This window comes from Clupea harengus, chromosome 3 (assembly GCF_900700415.2).
Source record: "Clupea harengus chromosome 3, Ch_v2.0.2, whole genome shotgun sequence".
NCBI classification, from domain to species: Eukaryota; Metazoa; Chordata; class Actinopteri; order Clupeiformes; family Clupeidae; genus Clupea; species Clupea harengus.
The window spans coordinates 8,655,140-8,676,359 of NC_045154.1; the positions used below are offsets into that span (position 1 = coordinate 8,655,140).

Sequence of the window (21,220 nt, forward strand, 5' to 3'; positions counted from 1 at the left end):
TGTCATGTTTTAGTCCTGGGAGAAAGGTGACAAAATGAACACTGCTACTAATAAAACGTAATGGGACTGAGCTTCCTCCACATAAATAATAAATCAAAACCTGGGCCTATTCAGCTCCATGAGCCAAGCCATCTCTGCAGTAAAGAAGGGTTGGTCCCAAACCTTAAAAGGTCAAGGATGATGGCAGGCAGACTGATTGCTCGAGATTCTTGCAGACACTCCTCCCTAAAAAAAACCCCCACCTGACCGGAGCTCTCCAATCATTCCCAGATTAGTCCACAGCATCACAATTATGACAGACTGATGCCCTGAGATTTTTTAAACACATCACAGCAGTTTTTGAATAATGACACAGACGTCTAGGTGCCCCAAAGAATAATGGGGATGAGCACTTTAAAGTCATTATTTAAGCAATATGCAATATTATAAGCAATATGACCGATCTGAATGTCATATTGCTTTTATACAATAGTAATGCTGCCAACTAATAGGAGTTTGAAGACACTCTCTGCCCCCCAAGAATTCTTCCATCCGAAGTGTTCGCTGTTGAGTGTTGCTAAGCAATGAATACGGTCAATCTGCAGCCAAGTTTAGTCAGAGAGGCTTCTTGTATGGAATGCTGACTTTATAGAATTTACGCAGAATGATCTTCAGTGGTGAAAAGTCCGAGTGAGGTTGGGAAGGGATATCTTCACTCACAGAATGCGTCTCGCCCAATCAATCAATAAATAGCTTGACCGGAGTATACTGTTGTATGATACATGAAGCGGTCTGTAGCGACTGGTTAAGCCGGTTTGCCTTTTGGTCTGCCTGCACCGACATCTCCATCTAGATGGACGTCTTGCCTCTGAGTGTCTTTGTAATGAGGTGTTCAGAGCTGTGGGTGTCAGTGTCCGTCTTCCTGAGTGCCTCCTCTGTCTGGCAGAAGAGATTGTGACCATCAGGCTACCTGACACTCTCCATTCACCACCTTTCCAGGCTGGACCGGAGAGCAAGCTTGTGGCGAGGCCCCAGAGCTGAAGGGCCGTGAGGTGGCATTTAGACACTTTGGTTCTCAAACAGTGGCGTTGAATGGGGTTGCACTTGATGAAGCACTTTGCAGGTTCTCATAGGACGCACAGTTCTTTACAATGAATGCTATACATTTACTTATTAACCAATATTCAATTATTCACACACATACACTCTCAGGATAATAGCTGAGGTCTCCAAGCAAGGTAGCAGCCAGCTTCTCAAATACACCAATGAAAATGCCATTCAATGGTCATCATATTGAAGATTTGAAACCGCGACCTGTGGCCCATTTGAGTTGCGTGTTTAATACTTTAGACCAGGATTACATGACGATATTGTGATTCAACAATACTACAGCTTAACCACGCACAGGAGAAGGCACAGGTTTTTGACCGATGGGACCAACTTCTTCTCTGTTGATTCACTTTAAACCAATTACAGCTAATTAGCTGTAGCGTTCTTAATACTAGGGCAAGAGAGTATAACGTTTTTAAAATGTATTGCTTTTTGGACCCACAAGTAATGCTCACATTAACTGCATTTTATGAGGTCAGAATATGGATTGGCTTAATTACCAAGAGCTGCTGAAATAGTTTCTATGCTCAAAGAAGTGCTGGTCTTGTACCTTTCCTGATGCTGGGTACCTGATCTATCTTCCAATGGTACACACTGATGCCCATCATTTGGACAGCTGGGTTTGTTACCGACCGTCACACTCATAGCAGATGCCCCATATGTCAATTAAGCATGACATTGCATGTCAGTGGAGAGTTGAGACATAAAATAGAGCTTGTGGGAAAATAATGGCCACAGTGGCCCCAGGATGGACACTAGATGGCATCATTTTGTGGCTGTGCTGGTGAAGAGGAACTTGGTGACTTTGCTGGTCGTGACATTGAGAGGTAGAGTGAGTCAGAATACCCAGTGAGCCAAGTCAGTCACTGGGAGGTGTGTGTGTGTGTGTGTGTGTATGTGTGTGTGTGTGTGTGTGTGTGTGTGTGTGTGTGTGTGTGTGTGTGTGTGTGTGTAGCCTGGCAGAAAATGATGGATTAACGCCTTGCAGGTGGCTGTGAGGGCACAGATAGCTTTAGGGCTGCCACCCTAACGCACACACACAGCTGGGGATAGGCTGAGGATATCCTGGCAGCTCATTTTTGCACATACAAACACACACCTTCCTTGTGGCAAAGTAAAAACATCACAGGGTTTTTGTATCCAACAGACACACACAAACAAACACCTTGCAGGTGGTGAGCATGTCGGAGATGGCTTTACGGCTCAGGTTGGCAGTGGCAATCACATCCTCCTGCTGGGCAGAGTTGCCCGCGGCAACAGCCTTGGCTGTCGCCGTGGTGATGCCCTTGGTCATGCGGATGAACTCTTCTGGGGTGGTGGACTTCTCCGGAACGTCCTTGGACTGGAAGACCTGCAGTCAGGGGCACGCATATGTGATCGCAGCCAAATACTACACATACATATTTATAAATTCCACATTAGTCGACATCACACCTCTCCTCTCCCATCACGCGTGCTGTCAAAGAGTTGATGAGCGGTAATGAAGCAGGAAATGGTGCAATTCTGAACACCCCCCCACACACACACAGAGACACACACACACACACACAGAGACGTGTATCTAGCTGGGGCTGTGGGTCTCGAGGGCTTCCTCCACTTGAGTGGAGTAACTGAGTAGCACTAATGAGCCTGACGGAGCAGAGCTTTGTTTGGCTTCGGATCGCACAGTGCCGTGGCAAAAACGTCCCCACCCGACTACCGCCTCCTGAAGAAACGCTGATAAGTGTTAGCGAGCAAACCCTGGACCAATAATGACTCCCTCTCGGCCCCTTCTGTGCCCTTCCCTCTCCCTCCCTCTCGCCGTTTCCAAACATTTGCAATCTTTCTTTGCCCTTGTCTCCTCTCTCTCCTCCCCGGTCCTCTCGTGTTCAATCACACCATGCTTGATAAGTGGCCTAAATCACCCAAAGGGATTCTGGGATACAGATACAGTCAGAGGTCAGCAGTGAAGTGATCGCCCTGGTAATCTCCATTTCCTCACGGACACACACACACACAAATTATCTGAAAATAACTCTGACTTATCCAAAGGTGTATTCAGTGTGGTTGGTAACAGTAAACTGTGTATATCAGTATTTCACACTCTAAAAATGTGGGATAGCTTACATTTTTATTTGATTTATATTTACATTTTATTTCCATTAAAACAGAATACTGTTTTCCCACATCTTAAATTTCAAAACATTCCACACATCAAAGTATGCATGTTTTATGTTTGTGATGCTTACATACTAGGGCTACCTGTGCTTGCTATATGATTGGTGATTTAGTGTCTATTATTTAGTGTGATGTTATTGGTGTCTGAGTGTTTGCAGTGTGTGTGTGTGTGTGTGTGTGTGTGTAGAAATATAGTGCAATAATAGTGAGAGAATTAGGCTAGGAGAGAGACTAAGATAAATAATGAGAGAGAGAGAGAGAGAGAGAGAGAGCACGAGGGAATCTTTAAGATCAGTTACTGCTTCATTTGCTTTATGGTGACTTCTAGGGACAGTTCCACGTGTGGCCTTGCCCATGTGCATGGGTATGTATGACTGTGTGTGTGTGTGTGTGTGTGTGTGTGTGTGTGTGTGTGTGTGTGTGTGTGTGTGTGTGTGATAGTGCGTAGCGCTCACAGTCAGTTCTTGCTTGATGCACTCGATGGCAGCCTCCAGGGCTCTGGTCCCACGCGTAGCCTCGTCCTCGACAGCCTTCACCGTCTTCAGCAGCGATGTCACATTCGTCACCATCACCTGAGGAGGAGGATGAGGGAAGAGAAAAGGCAAACACCATCGTGAAGGACACAGGCTGACTCCAGGCTACAGGGTATGCATGCAAAATGTTGGTATTGAATGGCCTTTTTATCACAAGGCATTGGTGTAGACATTTTGAAACTCAGTTAACCATCAAATTGTTCCAATCTACATTGAGGAGAATTTCCCTATGGTTATCTCCAGATTAATAATACACACCGGCACTGGAATACTAGACTAAAATGTCAGCTGTATGTGGACCATTGCCTTCAATGTTCTTAGCCAAAGCCTATTGGTGCTGTCTGCTCGGTAGCTGACTGTACCGTTTGAGCCTAACGTAACCATATTAATCTCAGTCCCTCTGTCAAAACAACATCCCGTGCTCAACCTGATAATGGTTTTCAGAAGACGCCTTTGTGGTAGCAGGGTGCTGAACCTGGAGGAAGAATCCTATAAAAGATATGGCTTGCACGCACAAAGGCTATTATGAATAATTTAAACAGCATCAGTGCGTCTTTCCTGTGAGTGCAAGGCCTCATCTTGGATTGATGCAACGCTGAGAGAACATAGGCTAGGGCTGCTACCTTTGAAGAGACACGCATTACTCTATTTTACCTGATCTAGTTGAACTAAAGTCAATATAAAGAAAAATGCCAAGTTAAAACTCTTAAGGTGATCTCTCTAAAGCCTCCCTGGTGGTGAGCGTTTCATGAACAGCCATGGAAATAGTTCTGTGTAGAGAAGGGTCAGCCATTTTAGGCAAATTGATGGGAGAGTGGAAGTGTGGGGGATCGGTCACAGAACACTGCACACATACCTGCAAGATGACTATACCCAAGAGGAGTGTGTGTGTGTGTGTGTGTGTGTAGTATGGGGGGGGGGGGGGTCACTCCACAGGTCACCATATGCTCTGTAAATTAAAGTGATCTGGGAGAAGGCTCCAGCCCCCCAGCCTTAATTAGATTAAAAAGCTGCTGGTGAAAGTGTATCTAATAAGGAAAGTTTCATCTATGAATTTTTAAGGGAGTTCTGGTAAAACCACTGAACTGTAGAGAGGATTAGGGAAGGCGTGTGTGTGTGTGTGTGTGTGTGTGTGTGTGTGTGTGTGTGTGTGTGTGTGTGTGTGTGAGGGGGTGGGGGTGGGTATGTATTCAATTCCGCTGAAACACAATTAAAGGAGGACCATAGATTTTATTCAAGGCAGGAATATAGGCAATGAGATAGGGGTCTTGTAGAAGACTGTGAGGGAGGAGGATGCGGGTGAGAGAGTGAGTTTGGATATGCAAGCCCTCCAACCAACACCATTAGAGAGGACAGGCATAGGGAGGTTAATGACTGTGTGTCCGCATGTGTGTGTGTGTGTGTGAGAGAGTGTGTGACAGAGAGGGGGCGAGAGGGGAAAAAGAGGAGGATAAGGAAGCATTTAAGTTGTGGTGCCTCTGTGCTATGATCAAGGTCTGCTCAGTGAACCCCCATGGTCTTGTTATCTGACACTCTGACACACACACACACACACACACACACACACACACACACACACACACACACACACACACACACACACACACACACACACACACACACACACACACACACACACACACACACACACACACACACACACACACACACAGGGTGAAAAACAATGTGCTCATGCACTGAGTGGCAGCTCTCTCTCACACACACGCACACCAGGGATTCTGGTATTAAAGAACTTGCTGGTCAAAATGTCCATTCATAAGTCTCATACAAAAAATAAAACATATCCTTAAATCCTTAAGCACATTTGTGTTTTAACCAAAGCAAATAAATGATATGGTTACTGTTATTATCCTATTTCACTGATTAATTCATGTAGTCACAAAATCAGACAGCTCCCTACTCCCATTAGACAGCATGGGGGATTTTATCCAATCACGTTTCATTCTCCGTGACGCTTCATTCTGATTAGCTAATCAAATTTGTATGAGGAGGGCGTAATCTGTCGGAAAACATCAGTAGCTCTCTGGGTTTGGTTAATAGCCTATAATCTTAAGAAGGGGAAGTATATGCTTATTCATTTCACTTAGGCAGTTCGGTTTGTTGACAAATAAACAATATATAGGATTTATCTCGGGGTGCCAGGGCTTTGATAATAATATTGTGTATTTGTAGCCTAGGCTATATTTTGCAGCATTGGTTATGCTACAAATATGGGTTCACAACGATCTTGCTATCAGCAGTAACCAATGCATGTGTGTTTTCCTTTTTGTCCTAGAGTGCTTGAAAAGTGTGCATTTAAAAGCTACACTTTAGTTTCTTTCCTTAGTTTTATGCTTGCGTTATTGAACCATGCACCAGTAAGAGTTAAATTTGTCCGGTAAAATACATCTTTTTCAGACACCGGGATGACAAGAAAACATCTTAATGGGAACCCTGACACACACACACACACACACACACAAACACAGCATGGTGAGGGTCGGCTGGGACTGACTGTCCAGCTGTCACATAAAGGCTCAACAACAAGCCATGCGATAATGACAAGTGTCAGAGCGCTGCCAGAGGTCTTCTCACTGCACCGAGAGAGGGTAGCAGTCCTGAGAAAGCTTGCCATCACACAGGCAAACAAACAGAAACAATTACATTCACAGAGCCAAACACACGCAAACACACACGCAAATAAACATAAAGATATCTTCATCATCGTGTTTCAACTTGGGCCCTCTCTCAGTGTGTGTGTGTGTGTGTGTGTGTGTGTGTGTGTGTGTGTGTGTGTGTGTGTGTGTGTGTGTGTGTGTGTGTGTGTGTGTGTGTGTGTGTGTGGGGGGGGGGGGGGTAGTTGTGGAAGGCAATTACTTTGGCGGCACTTTTCAGTTGGTACATGGAGGGGTCATCAGCTGGCTTTCCTGCGGCACACTTGGTGGCACCGATGAGCTCGGCCAGAGCCTTGGCCACATCCCTCACTGCATTTATGAGAACAACCTGAGGGAGAGAGAGAAGAAGGTATAGAAAGATAAGGAAAGAGGGGAGAGCGAGAGGGAGAGAGAAGAGACAGAAAGAGAGAAGTGGAATAATAGGTCCAGCAGGGAGAGGAAAGGAGAGAAGCATCGGGAGAGAGAAGGAGAAAGAGAAAAGAACAAAAAAACAAACATCAATAACCGTCCTGTCCATAGCGCCTTCATCAAAACCACCTGCAGGCTGCAAAGAGACGCTGGAGAAAATCTCTCACAAACAGACACACACTTGCACGCACACACACTTGCACACGCACACGCACACACACACACACACACACACACACACACACACACAGGATCCCAGAGCCGCTCTAACCGGCCACAGACCCTGCAGGTTTAATACAAGTGGCACAATGAGACCTTATCTCCCTACGGTCGCCTCAGGCCCCGCTCTTATGAGAAAGTGGAGCCTAATGGCACACAGAGACCTGGAGGGGGGGGGGGGGGGGGACACATGGGATTATACAGAGCCTGTTTGCTCCTGCTGCTGCTGCTGCTGGGACACTGAAGCATTTTTAGATTGGGGGAAACGGGTAGTCTGGGAGAAAGAGAAGCAGGAGAGCAGCGGGAGGCCCCTGCAGAAATGAGAGGGCACTGTGGACTCCTCTGAGAGATGAGGCTAGACACGCAAACATATGAAGGTGATTACCAGAGAGCAGCACGCTATTTTAGCTCTGGGTGAAGTATGTAACTCATAAGAGAAAGACACAGAGAAAGAGGGAAAGACAAACGGATACAGAGAGAGAGAGAGAGAAGAGAGCTTGAGAGAGTCTCTCAAAGAAGAGAGCATAGTATAAGAAGAACATAATATATGTTGAGTTTAACATATGGGATACAAAGAGGGCTATGTAAATTGGAATACAGAGATAGAAGCCGAGAGAGAGAGAGAGAGAGAGAGAGAGAGAGAGAGAGAGAGAGAGAGAGGCTGAAGCCCAAACCCTGCCCAGTCACCTGTGTCTCCGGGTCCTCTGAGCCCATGCTGGTCGCCCCGAGCTTGACCACCTCGGTGAGCTGGGTGATTGTCTTGGCCGAGGAGTGGGCAGCCTGGGCCAGCTTCTCCTGGCTGGAGGCCGCTCCTGCCACCAGCATCTTGGTGTCCTCCACCAAGGCCTTGGCCGTCTTCAGGATGCTCTCCCTGGTGGGGGGGGGAGAGGCAGGGAAAACAGGACACCTTGAAGTAGTAGTACTCAACTCTACAATGGGTCCACCTCAGTTCGGGGAACTCAACAGGGAATCTAGCCCCTTCTCTGGTGCAGAGGAGGACAGCCTCCGTCAGGTCGCAGCTGTCCTTATAGGGCGAACAAGGCGAACAGGACAGGGCCAGCAGGGGCAGCTCACTCCCACGCTGGACGTTAGGGAGGAGAAGCAGACTCTCACCGAGGCACTCGGCCCAAACACAAGAGCGCTTGTGTATTCTGAATCTTATCAGGCTCATTTGTGATGTCTGAGTGGGAATGTTCAGATGAACTTAAACGGGATCGCTGGGAATAGAGAGAAGATTAAAGCTGGGAAAAGCACGTTTTCAGCCTCTTGAGCACGAACTGGTAGACTATCTTGATAGACTGCTCTTCAGAGGAGCCACATATCCTTTAAGTGCAGTGAACCTATGAAATACTTAACCTCTCTGGACCTCTCTGGGAGGAGTGTGTGGGTGAGTGTGTGGTTTTGTGCTGTAAGTGATCCGTTCCGAGATCAGTGATATGTTGTTTTTCTAGGTTTTGGTGTATATCTACGTGCATCTGTCAATGTGTGCGTGTGCGTGTGCGTGTGGTGTGGTGTGGTGTGCGTGCGCGTGTCATGTCTTACCTGTGGTCAGCGAAGGACTCCTCGTTCTCAGGGTTGAGTGTTCCGGCTGAAGCGAACATGATAGTGGTGTCCAGGTCTGCGATGATGCCCGACACGGAGCTGGCAGCTGTGATGCAGGCCTGGGTGCCTTTATTACCAGCCTGAAGAGCTGAGAGGACCATGGAGACCTGGGAGAGGGACAGATAAAGTTAAACAAGTTTTTTTACGTGGAAAGTTGAATTGAGTTGAGAGACCATTGGGAAATTAATAGTTATGGAGAGACAGAAACAAAGAAAAGCGTTTGAGAGAAAGAAAGTGAGTGGTTTCTCTAATCAAGCCCACGCCACACTTGAAAATCCCTCTGACATTTAGCCCGGTCATCTAACTTAGCCATTTAAGTCACCCGATCCCGCGGTAGCGATGGCTACGTCGTTAATGTAAAAGTACAGAGATTGGATAGAGTGAAGAGGCGCTCATGTGTTACAATAACACTGTTACATCAACCTGGTGACTAATCACGCAGGTAAGCCTCTGCTCTGTCCCTCAGCAAAACCAGATGGACAACAACCAGCTGGTGGCTTTCCACTGCAGGCCATATCTCTGCATCACAGACAGACGGAATTACATGCACATCTTTAATGCAATCATTATCTGCGTTTCTGATCGGTTCCTATCTGCCATCAAAGCCTCATATTTGCACAGAGAGCAAGAGATTAAGTGTAAAAGGGAGGGGGGGAGGGAGGAAAGAGAGAGATGGTAAAAGAGAGAGATGCACTTAAGAGATGATGGGGGGACCAATGTGGCACGGGAGGCAGCTGACAGCAGAAGAGGCATAAAGGTAAGAGCGCATTAGTGTCGAGCCCACTACACAAACACATTTAGAAAATGAGACTGGGGGAGAGGACAGAGGGAAGGGGGATGGAGAGAGAGAGAGAGAGAGAGAGAGAGAGAAGGGAAGAAAGAGACAGAGAGTGGAGGTGGAATGGAGGGAGAGACAACATTTGAGGAAGGAAAAGAATAGAAAGGAAAGAAAAAAGTATTACACAGGAGAGTTGAGAGAAGAAGAAGAAAGAGTAAAAAAGCTTTGCTGGAGTGAGGCAACACCATGAAAGGCCACGCGGAAATATCTGCGTCCCATCACAAGCCGTCCCTGGAGAGACACTGAGGTGATGAGATTGTGTGCCTGCCCTTCCCTTTCCTATAAAATTGAGAAATGACTTCAAGGCCGGGGCTGGAATTAAACAAAGCAACAAGGGAATATCTCATACACCATCACAGCACCAGCTCCAGCTCTTTATACTTCTCTCCTCGGCCATGGCACAAACACGGCACATTGACAAGGATGTTACACCTCACTTTTCTCCTGACCAATCAAAGTCAGCTGAAACAGCAACTCAGTGACAGATAGCACATGAGCTAAGACGTAGCACTAAAACAAGATACTACGATCTGAACAACTGCACCTGCTTGAGAGATCCACAGACGAGGACAACTCTCCGTCCTAACTCTCAGCGCACAATGCACAGGTTTGTCTGAGATTACAACCTGTGGACCTGTTCCCTTCAGAGGCTAGAGGCTTTCGTAATGTAATAATAGTCCCATTACCGGAAACCTGTCATCGAGTCCATAATGCTGCTCTGGCACGAGCTCAACTCTCTAATTTCACTAACACCTAAATGACCGGTATCCTGTAATAATGCCTATAACGACAGCATTAGAGAAACTGAGGCAGAAACACTTGGAGCTGACACCACCTGTCGCGCAGACGCCATCACATCACTTGCAATTACACACCCTCCAATAACAATGAATACATTTCAGACACCGATGTCCCATCCAATTAGGGACGGTGCACAACTGCTGTTTTCTTCCTACCCTCTCAGTGAAAGTGTGGGCAGTGTGTGTGTGTGTGTTCGAGAGGAGTCCTACCTTCTCCGTTACGGTGCGGGCGCATTCGATCAGCTCCCGCTTGGAGAAGCTGTCCGTGGGGCTCATCTGCAGGGCCCCGGCCTTCTGGACCAGGAAGATGCAGCCGTGACCAAGCTCCTGGACACGAGACTTTATCTGACCGCCCACCTGAGAGAGGAGAGAGAGAGAGAAAGAGAGAGAGAGAGAGAGAGAGAAAGAAAGAAAGAAAGAAAGAAAGAAAGAAAGAAAGAGAGAGAGAGAGAGAGAGAGAGAGAGAGAGAGAGAGAGAGAGGCAGACCTGGATATCAACTGGATGTTACAAAAAAAAATTCTAACACCCTCAACAAACACTTACAAAAAACGAAATCTATTCAGCTGGCCACTCCTGACATTGCCCCTCTCCTTCTGTCCTCCTGAACGGCCGAGCGCGCCCAACCTCCCCTGCAGGCTCCAGGCTCTTATCAGTGGACACGACCATGCCGTGCCTGGAAGACATACATCTGTGGGTATATCTGATGTTCGCCCGCCCAGCCCCGGTGAGTAGGAGGCTGGCTACTATACCTTTCATTTCCTGACGCCTCAGAGACTCCTGGGTGGGTGGTACTTCATTCTGAACCCGCGCCATAGGCTTTCACTGACTCACCCTCTGTGTGTGTGTGTGTGTGTATGAGTGTGTGTGTGTGTGTGTGTGTGTGTGTGTGTGTGTGAGGGAGTCTGTGAGTGTGGGGGTACACCGTTGCCATGGCAACAGGGGCTTTACAGCAGCTGCTTATGTAAAAGGAGGTATTGACGAGGGAGCAAGTGAACGAGTGAGCGGAGCGGGCGGCTATTAGGGCTGCATGTTCACACTTGGCAGCGACATGACTGAAGCGGAGGGGATTAAACATAGACTCGACGCCGACTGATGCTCTCGGAGGTGACAAACGAAACAAAATAGGATGTCGACTTGACTTCACACTTTCCTCCCCCCGATCAAACACTGTGGATGAAGAGATTCATTCATATTTTATGCTGTTCCCTACTTTAAGGAGATCTACTTGAACAGCTGACATTCATCCAAACATTCATCCAAAATGCCAAGGTTTTGGAGAAACTTTGCGTCCTAATCTATGCCCTTGTCTTGTGTCCCCAATCTAACTATACACCTTATATAAACATAATTGTGAAACATGACAAGAAATGCATCGGACACGAGGAGTTTCTCCCTAGTGTTCACACGACCGATCTCTTTTCGATTTGGATTTCTGAGAAGACCTCACACACACGGGGGAGGTGGCGATCAATATCGTACAACTGACACTTAAACCCCTCCTGAGCTCCACAGAGCAGCTTTTTGGGGGCAGGGGGGGGAGCAGACAGGCCGCATTGATCCTCACCTCCTCGGGCTCAGCGGTGGCGGCAGCAAGGCGGCCCTGGTGGGCCAGCTGGCTGTAGTCCACGGTCACCTGAGACGCCAGGCCACCCAGCTCCTCTGGACAGGTCACAGACTTGGTCATCTGGAGACACGGGAGTGGGTAGGAGTGGACAGACAACGCAAGACAAAGAAAGAGACAGACAGTGGTTGAGAGGAAAGATGGAGAGGGAGAGATAAGAGACAGAGAGAACAGATCAGTGCTGTTAGTTATGCATGGGAGAACACACAAGCACACACATAAGCACACACACAGATGTAGTTTCAGTTACTCACCATCTCTTGTGCCGTGATGGCGATGCCCTTAGAGTACTTCACCATAGTCGTCTGGTAGTCCACAAAGGTGCCTTCGGGCTCGGGGGGAGTTCCCTCGCCCAACTGCACCCATAAAACACAGCCCGTTAAACTCTCTCTGCCCCCTCACATATACACACACTGAACAGCCCACACTTTCCTACACCATCGTTAGCCGTATGCACAGCACACTCACAGCCACAGGCACTGTTCACTACGACGGCCTTCATATAAACTGACAGATCAATCAAAGTTATCAATTTATCAAATCATTGATTTATCAATCAAATACTTCTTGCCAAAGTGACTTCGAATGCAGGGGAATTCTACATGTCATTGGGCATCCCAGAGAGCGCGTAACCAGAGTGGATGCGGCCCTGATGCGGCCCTGATGCGGCCCTGATCGGGTGCAGATAAGGTGAACTCGAGCCGCATTAGGGGCTTGATGCGTTCCTGCACCACATGGCATCCATGCCCCCTTCGTGCCCTTGCACCCTTCCAGCACGCGGTGCATCGCACGCAAACAGAACACTCCTCAGACACTGTTCGTGTGCCGCTGTTGAAAGACACGAGAGCCACTGAGAACCTCAGTCCATTCAGTGGATCCGTTGCCGTGGGTGTAATATTGTGACCGTTTTGTCGTTTCTCTGCATTAGCCCGCCCTGACAACACGATGTGCTGCGCAGAGATATCTGTGGGAGATAAAGGAGCCCCTCATTTCCTGTGTAATTACCAAACGGCTGATGAGCCGAGGCTGAGCAGCGCCAGCACAGAGACGGAAAGCTGCTTCATAATTATCACAACACAAGGGGCTGCGGCTCAGAGGTTTCGACAACAATGAGCCTCCAACAAGCTATAGCTACAGTTTTTTTCTTGGTTCCAATTTCTCCGACAGGGGACGTCTCTGGACCAGATCTGGCTCAGTTCAGGCCCAGGCTTGACATGGATCTGGAGTAAATGAGCTCGTTTCAGATGCAGCCTGGGTGGTCAGTGAGTATTACATACAAGCTGTGCTGGTCATTTCTGGTGGCTTAAAGTGGACAAAACCTCATACTGAGGGTAATGATGGACTTAAAGAAAGATGACACATTTTGTGAGATTTGTGAAAAATAGTGTGAACAGGGTGCCTTCCTGGTCAAACTTTGCAACTTCTAACATTTCCCTCCTCTTATTTGTCCTATCCCTCTGGTTCATACATTATTGAACTGTTGTTCTTGTAACGCCCTCCAAACACTTTTTTTTACGTAAACACCACCCTTGGGTGGCGCACACTCACCCGACCCATGGCCTCGGCGATGGACTCCACCATCCCTCCCACCATGCCCCCTTCACTGGCTGCCTCGTTCAGGGTCACCATGATGTCATCCACCGCCTCCTTCATCAGCTGGGCTGCCTCGGCAATGGCGTCATGTGTGTGGGCCGCCTGGGGTGCCAAACACACAACAGGAGCACAGAGGTCACGATTAGAGGATACACACACACACACACACGCGCGCGCGCTCACACACACACACACACACACACACACACACACACACACACACACACACACACACACACACACACACACACACACACACACACACACACACACACACACACACACACACACACACACACACACACTGCATACCCAATGCAAGAAACCACACTTCAATGAAGTTGAAATATCTGAAACAGGGACTAAAAGTTTTAAATCTACACCATGGATCCACACTCCACACTCATATTAGAACATTGAATAACTCCTTTTTGTGACACTGCGGTGTAAATATAAATAAATATAAACACACATGCCGCACCTTGGGGTTGCCTCCTCCCTCCTTGGCAGCATAGAGCATCTGCAGGGCGGACTCAGATAGGGTCTTGGTCTGGTCCAGGATGTTCATCTGCTGCTGGTGGTCCATCAGCTTCGACGCCAGCCCGACAGATGCCACGATGAGGGGCTCAAAGTAGCTGGCCAGCTGGGTCACCTGGAACAAACAAACCCCACAAGGTCACCTTGACTATCCCAACTAAGTTGGAGAGGAACTCAATAAAGGACTGCCCTTAAAATACACAACTTTAAATGTTTAAAAAAAAAAAAAAAGAAAAAAGCTGGATCACAAACTGCCAGTGGAGCAATTTTAGGGCGGTTAGAGAAGGCATGATGGGTAATTGACCTTGTGGCCCAGCTGGGCGGCTTCTCCTCTGGCTGCCGTGGAGACAGGGTCGATGAGGTAGCCAATCTCCTGTACAGCAGACGTCAGCTGATCCTGCAAGGCCTGGTGGGAAAGATTAGCGGGAAATATCATCAGCCTCGCTGCTCGACATAAAAGAAAAACACAGCACTCATTAGTGCAATGAGATCATTTTTTTGGTAATTCCGCTCTCCTTTGTAACCATAATCCATTCGTACTTCTGATTCAGTTAGAAGTTTGATCGGGCTCCATCAAAAACATTTGGCCTTAGGCCATGCTGCACAGTAGTTGGGACCCAGTGGCAGCACAGAGCTGGCAATTGATGAGTAACTACAAATGCCCCCTCCTCCCCTCCTGGCGGGTCCACTCACCTCCAGAGAGATGTCATCCCTGCTGGGTAGGCTCTGGCCAACGGCGGCCAGAGAGGCCTGCTCGATGTCCCTGATGCACTTGTTGATGCTGTCGATGGAGTAGTCACACTCCCTCTGCCCCGGGGCCTTGTCCCTGAAGACACAAACGAGGAGGAGGAGACAGAGAGAGAGCAGGAGAGATGAGAAGAAGGAGGTGGAGTTTGGTGTTAGTTACATCCACTGAACCCTGATGCAACTGCCGGTCGAGAGGCGTTCAGTAATCACAAAGATCACACAATGGATCCTAGCAAGCAGACACTCTGCATGGCGCTGATCTGCTATGGGTCGGCTGGGAAACCGCAGATGGAATGTGTATTGATTACATTAATAATGATCAGTCAATTTAATGGGCGCACACACACACACACAGCTTGCCTACTCCGTCATAATATGTCAGCTTGTGGCCGACTTAGGAGCAAGTGTGACCCAGATCTGGCACAGACTACACTGAGGACGGGGGGGAGGAGGGGAGAGAGGAGGGGTGCAGACTGGGCTGTGTCTGAAGATGAAAGATTAGAGGCATTTCTGGCTTCTGCACACATTCTTATACACAAAAACACAATCTGAAAAAGACGTACGCACAGACACACCCACTCAACACACTAATACAGATGCAAACACACAAACACCCATGCTAATCACACACACACACACACACACACACACACACACACACCTAGGGTTGTATACATCAGGTACATATTGGATGGGAGGAAGAGGAGGACAACAGCTCTGGAGGGCAGCTAGTTGGGCAAACGGCCCAGCCAGCCCTTATTGCTGACTGCATTGGCACACACTCAGGTCCAGCCGGGCTGTAATCATGCAGCACGGCCACGTCCACCTGATCTCAGATCAGCCCCGGCACTCCACCCAGAAAGCCCCGGGAGGGTTCTCGCACGGGCGGGGAACTGATGTGCCGTCAGTCCGCCCCACTAATCTGTACCAGCAGCGCCCGGGGGGGCCCTTCTGCTGAGTGATGGGAACACACCCACTGATGCATTAGCATGCTGCCGATGCACAGCCCAGCGTCGGGGAGGGGGGGGGGGGATATGGCAGCGTTACGGGAGGATCAGAGGAGAATCATGGACTGCATCCCCTCGGCTGGAAGTAAAGCTGCCGCTACACGAGGTGAATGTGAAAGGAGAGGAGAGGTCACGGCGCGCGTATCAGTGACTCCACACAGCTGAGGGGGGTCTGTGAGGCCTGTGAGTGAGGATCTGAAGCCGCAGCAGCAGCAGCTCTGCACGTACCTGATGGCGGTGATGAGGCCCTTGATGGAGTCGGACACGGTGCGGGAGTGGCCGGCCAGCACTGACCAGGTGGGCGGGTCCTTGGGGTTGAGGATGAGCGAGCGCGCCGTCTCCAGCAGATGGGTGGAGCTGTCCAGCATGGAGCGAGCAGAGCGCAGGATTGGCTCCTGGGCCGCTGAGCCCTGGGATTGGATGAAAACAAGATAAGAGAGTGCTCATGAGACGATGCCACTTCCTAGCTCTGCTAACCAAAGGATTCAACCTAAATCATAAAAGACCATAAAAAAGGGGTGATAGGGATTGTTTGTGTTCAAGGGCATTGTCCTAAAAATACCCAAAGTGTTTTTATGAGGTTGTCAAATCCTCCCCTGATGATTAGATTAACACCACCAAACAGCTGTTCTGAGAAAATCTGGAAAACCTGCGCTCTGACGGCATCCTCCAAACAGACTGAGGTAGTAAAATCCTCAAGAAGGCGAGGAGAGTTAAAACTCTCTAAAAGCTGGCCGACTTTCACTCACCTTGAGTGATTGCCTCTCGTTTGCAGGCTACAGCTAATGGCCAAGGTCTGCCGTATCTCTGAACTAAATGACTAGGAAGCGCATTGTTTGGGCTCAGCACTAGGAGCCCCGTTTTCAAAAGGCAGTGGAACTAGTCAGCAATTATTCATGAAAAATCCACTGTAGCCTGGGGGTCCATTTTATTGAACATGGACAATGAAAAAAAGAATGTAGGCTAAACAAGCAACCTTGCGTAACTAAATGCTAATTCAAAAGCTCTGCAAATTTGATGGAGAGAGAGAGGGAAAGAAAGAGACAGGCCTACTCTCTCTCTCACTCTCTCTCTGACACACACACACACACACAAACACAAAGCAAAGAGCAATTACTCAGAGGCCCTTAGGGTGAAAAGTACTGTACCTCGTTGCTTATCTGGGCAGGAATGCTGGCGAACTCGGGGTTGGAGGCGAATGTGGACAGGTTCTCCACGGCCTCGATGAGCGGGTTGGTGGCCACGCGGCAGCGCTCGCGGTTCTCGTTGGAGAAATCCCCGTCCAAGGCCTGGAGGGACACATACACTACATTACTTTACATTACATTACATACGTCTCAACACACACATGACTACATGCCATAGGCCTAATCAGCCACATGACTAAATAAACTAGAAATGACATGTGACCAATCAACTGAAAAGGAATTCTGCCGTTTAGTCAGCTATAAAATGAAAGTCTGTCGCTCAAAATGCAGTTTTTTTACACATAAGTACACATACTATGCGGGCCATTTCCTTACCTTAATGGTTTTGACCAGGTTAGCGGTGGTGTTGGCCACCTCTTTAGCTGACTGGACGAACTGCCTGCGGGCCACAGGGTTGCCCGTCTTGGAGGAGGCCAGGCGACACGCATTGCACAGGGCTGATGTGTGCTTGGCTACGATTGTGGCAGCAGACAGGACCTGGCCACGGATTTAGATGACAAAGGTAAAAATAAGAAAAAGAAAAGCGTGTGTGCGTGTGTGTTTGTGTGAGGTCACATTCCGTTCATCTACATCATAACTGGCTTTTAGACCATTTCAACCATGAAAAGCTTAACTTTATGAACTGGGAGATGAAGACAGTTGTTATAAAAACATGAGCAGAGACAAGAGAGATCAGACCCTCCAGTATGTCCTGTCAACTATGAAGACTGTCTAATTAGCACAAATCCTGAACCAGCATATAGAACTAATAAGCGGGAGTATTGTGTTCATGGGTTAGGTCACCATTATAACGGGGCTGTTACAATTCTAAACCTGCACTTTCATGTCTGACTGTCACACTGTGACTGAAGAGGTATGCACACTCTTTGTGTGTGTGTGTGTGTGTGTGTGTGTGTGTGTGTGTGTGTGTGTGTGTGTGTGTGTGTGTACTTCATCCTCACCTGTGAGGGGCTACTGGCTGGATCCACCAGGTTCTGGCAGGCCATCTGAATGGCCTGGTTGGCTCTGGCAAACTGGATGGGGTCCACTAGCCCCTGGTGACCTGACTGGCTATTGGGGTCTGACACTCCAACCAGGTAAGAGGCCTGCAGATTGGGATGAGGGAGGAGGATTAATACTCGTAGGACAGTGATGCAAACAGGGACAGGTTGTAAACAACACACCAACAGAGAGAGAAACGAGGGATAGAAATAGAAAGAATGTGTCTATAGGTGAGAGTGTGTGTGTGTGTGTGTGTGTGTGTGTGTGTGTGTGTGTGTGTGTGTGTGTGTGTGTGTGCGCGCGCATGTGTGTGTGTGTGTGTGTGTGTGTGTGTGTGTGAGTGAGAGACTGGAGATATAAGAATGGCCTGATGGAAACACCAGTACAGTGTATATATCAGGGCTGGCACATAGGGGAACTGGTGTAACACCAGGCCTCGGCAGAGGATGTCTGGGCCTGGTAACCCTCGATAAGGTGCTCACCTGTCCTGCTGCCTCAGTCAGCCCACACAGGGCTTTGGATGCCACCCCCACGCTCTCGCCAAACGCTGGCACGTCTCCCGTCTTGCAGTTCTGTGAGATCCCGGCCATGGACTCCCCCAGGACCTGCGCAGTGGTGGGATTGGCAGCAGCAGCAGCAGCAGGAGAGGGAAATATGTACCATTAGATTCTCAGCTGTCATCTTAAATATGCAGCTCTCCGTCACATAACTGACAGAGTACATCAGGTATTCCTGAAAAGGGAAGGGGGACAAAAGGAGCCTTGCCTTGGAATTTTCCATGACGCTCTCGATGCAGTCGAAGTAGGAGAGATCACTGACTGGCTCATTGGGATTGTCCAGCAGGCCTCTAACCGCCTGTGAGTGAGACAGACAGACAGACAGATGGGAGAGGAAGAAGGAGAGAAGAGAGAGTGGAGGAGAAAAAAAAAAATCAGAAAGTGAAGGGAGGGAGAGCCAGACAAAAGAGATTTGTAAAACTTCTCTCCTCTCAGGCAGCTCTGGGAGGTTTGGGTATGAAGTGAAGTCAGGCGTCAGTGTGTGGAACAGAAACAATCCATAAAGCCATCAGAGAAGCACAGAGGGTCTTGTAAGGGCCCTAGACACAGGCCTGACACTGAGTGAATGTGATGTGATGAGAGAGATGAGAGGAGAGAAGTGCAGAGCAGAGGACCAGGCTCCAGGCTTCAGGTATGAAGGGGCCAGTACCTCCAGCTCCCGCAGGGCGTTGTCACACTCCTTCTGCCCCGGTGCCTGCTGGGTGCACAGGGAGATGAGCTGGTTGATGCTCTCCGTCACCGCTCTGAAATACAGGGGAGACAGAGCAGCCTCAGAGCCAAGCACAACACACACAGACACAGACACACACACAAACCAAACATTTTACCCAAGACATACACAATCACACAACTTTGTATCACACACACACACACACACACACACACACACACACACACGTACTGCCAAGAACTGCAAAACAACTGAGGCAATCTCAGCTCTTGCTGATAACACCTACACGTGGTAAAAGCTGGTTACCTATGCATGATAAGACTTCACACACACACACACACACACACACACACACATGAATCACTTGCCTACTGGAGCTGATCTGAATCTATGACACCTCTGTCTGTGTGTGTGTGTGTGTGTGTGTGTGTGTGTGTGTGTGTGTGTGTGTGTGTGTGTGTGTGTGTGTGTGTGTGTGTGTGTGTGTGTGTGTACACTTCCATCCCCGACTCCCTCATTAAAAGGAGAGGGGAATCAGTCAAGCCCAAAGCCCTGGGGGAGCCCCTGCCTGCCAACTCCTGCCCAGGGGGGTGGCCAAAGTTGCTCCACTGCTCCTGTACATCCCACCACACAACCCCCCCACCCCCAAAACACACACACACACAGACGGACACACACAGACACAGACACAGACACTGCTGGAGCCTTCGTCTCAGGTGCGTAACAATCACAACAACCTAGGATGACTGAACATGTAAAGCACCACGCTCCCCCCCCCCCCCCCCCCCCCCCCTCCCTCCTCCCAGATTCATCCTCACTGGCGTTCTAAGCCACCGTCTCCAGACTGGGTGTGAACTGCAGATATTTTTAGGTGACGAGGAGAAAGAGAGGCAGCTGCTATTCGTGTTCAGACGGCGGCGTTTCAAACCAGCCTCGTGATTAATTAGTGGAACTGGAGTTCCAGGTCAGGGATATGGGGTCGCGGGCGGCCTCCTCCTCACCTGGCCGCAGCCGCTAAAAGGTTCTTGGCATTGGCTGCTCCTGGGTCCACGGAGAGGGACTTGGCAGCCAGCAGCAGCTTGCTGGAAGCCATGGAGATGTTCTTCAGATTGCTAATGACTTGGATCTGGTCGTCTTTTCTCTATGGGACAAAAAACAAGCGTGTAGATACATGCACGCGCGCACGTGCACACACACACACACACACACACACACACACACACACACACACACACACACACACACATATATCACATGAGAGGGAGAGAGAGTTACTGAACAATGTTTCTTGGCTGAATATGAATACACATACAAATCTGTAAGCAGATTGGCTCATTTTCTCCAACAGCAGGTACTGCACACCACGAGTTCCTTCAGTAAGAAGCACTAAATGGAGACAGCGGTCATGGAAGAGGTCGCCAGGCCCAGCTACAACTAAACAACAAGAAGCCCCATCTCATTCATGAGCCACAATTTAACCCTCCTAATTGCCGACACCCAACCGTATCCTTATTGGCAGAGCTCACACCCTCCTCCTCCTCCCCTCTCTAAAACTGATTTAGCGTTGGGCGTCATGCAACATCAACTCCTTTCCCCAGATGATCTGTCCAAATTAATGAGCGATATAAGCAGAACAAGATCATCAAAAGATCTCACTATGTATTAGTGCACTCATTACGGCATGCCTAACCACATTAGATGCCAAAAAGGTTCTAATTAACAAACAAATCAATAAGCCTGAATGCTTTTGTCAGGAAGTACGGAGTGGGTGGAAGACACTTTGACTGGGACTGATGGTAGTGCTGCAAGTGATCAAAGAAAGCAATCTCTAACTCAAAAAATGCTCTGAGAAACAAGATGAACTAGCAATCAGTTCTGTCAAGTGTATTCATCTACAGAAGTCCTATCTACAGAATCCAAATCTACAGAAGGAGTATAGGAATTGTAGTTCAAGATAATCCATGACACTATCTACAT

General features: G+C 48.7%; 1 protein-coding gene across 6 annotated transcripts in view; it reads right to left on the minus strand.

Annotated features, from left to right (window-relative positions):
- Positions 1-21,220, minus strand: part of tln2b (talin 2b) — a 123,986-nt gene that overhangs the window by 15,339 nt on the left and 87,427 nt on the right. For 4 of the 6 annotated variants that reach the window (XM_031564476.2, XM_031564478.2, XM_031564474.2 and 1 more), the window contains exons 32-51: positions 20,245-20,384; positions 19,223-19,316; positions 18,782-18,871; positions 18,499-18,621; positions 17,977-18,120; positions 17,351-17,512; positions 16,976-17,116; positions 16,056-16,237; positions 14,767-14,899; positions 14,378-14,479; positions 14,009-14,188; positions 13,492-13,638; positions 12,198-12,299; positions 11,887-12,006; positions 10,532-10,678; positions 8,624-8,790; positions 7,769-7,952; positions 6,657-6,782; positions 3,702-3,818; positions 2,255-2,440 (exon numbers count right to left, since the gene is read on the minus strand). In XM_031564476.2, the coding sequence (XP_031420336.1) occupies positions 2,255-2,440; positions 3,702-3,818; positions 6,657-6,782; positions 7,769-7,952; positions 8,624-8,790; positions 10,532-10,678; positions 11,887-12,006; positions 12,198-12,299; positions 13,492-13,638; positions 14,009-14,188; positions 14,378-14,479; positions 14,767-14,899; positions 16,056-16,237; positions 16,976-17,116; positions 17,351-17,512; positions 17,977-18,120; positions 18,499-18,621; positions 18,782-18,871; positions 19,223-19,316; positions 20,245-20,384 (2,787 nt within the window). The remainder of the gene's footprint in view (positions 1-2,254; positions 2,441-3,701; positions 3,819-6,656; positions 6,783-7,768; positions 7,953-8,623; positions 8,791-10,531; positions 10,679-11,886; positions 12,007-12,197; positions 12,300-13,491; positions 13,639-14,008; positions 14,189-14,377; positions 14,480-14,766; positions 14,900-16,055; positions 16,238-16,975; positions 17,117-17,350; positions 17,513-17,976; positions 18,121-18,498; positions 18,622-18,781; positions 18,872-19,222; positions 19,317-20,244; positions 20,385-21,220) is intronic. The other 2 variants (XM_031564480.1, XM_031564477.1) reach the window with 1 other exon arrangement.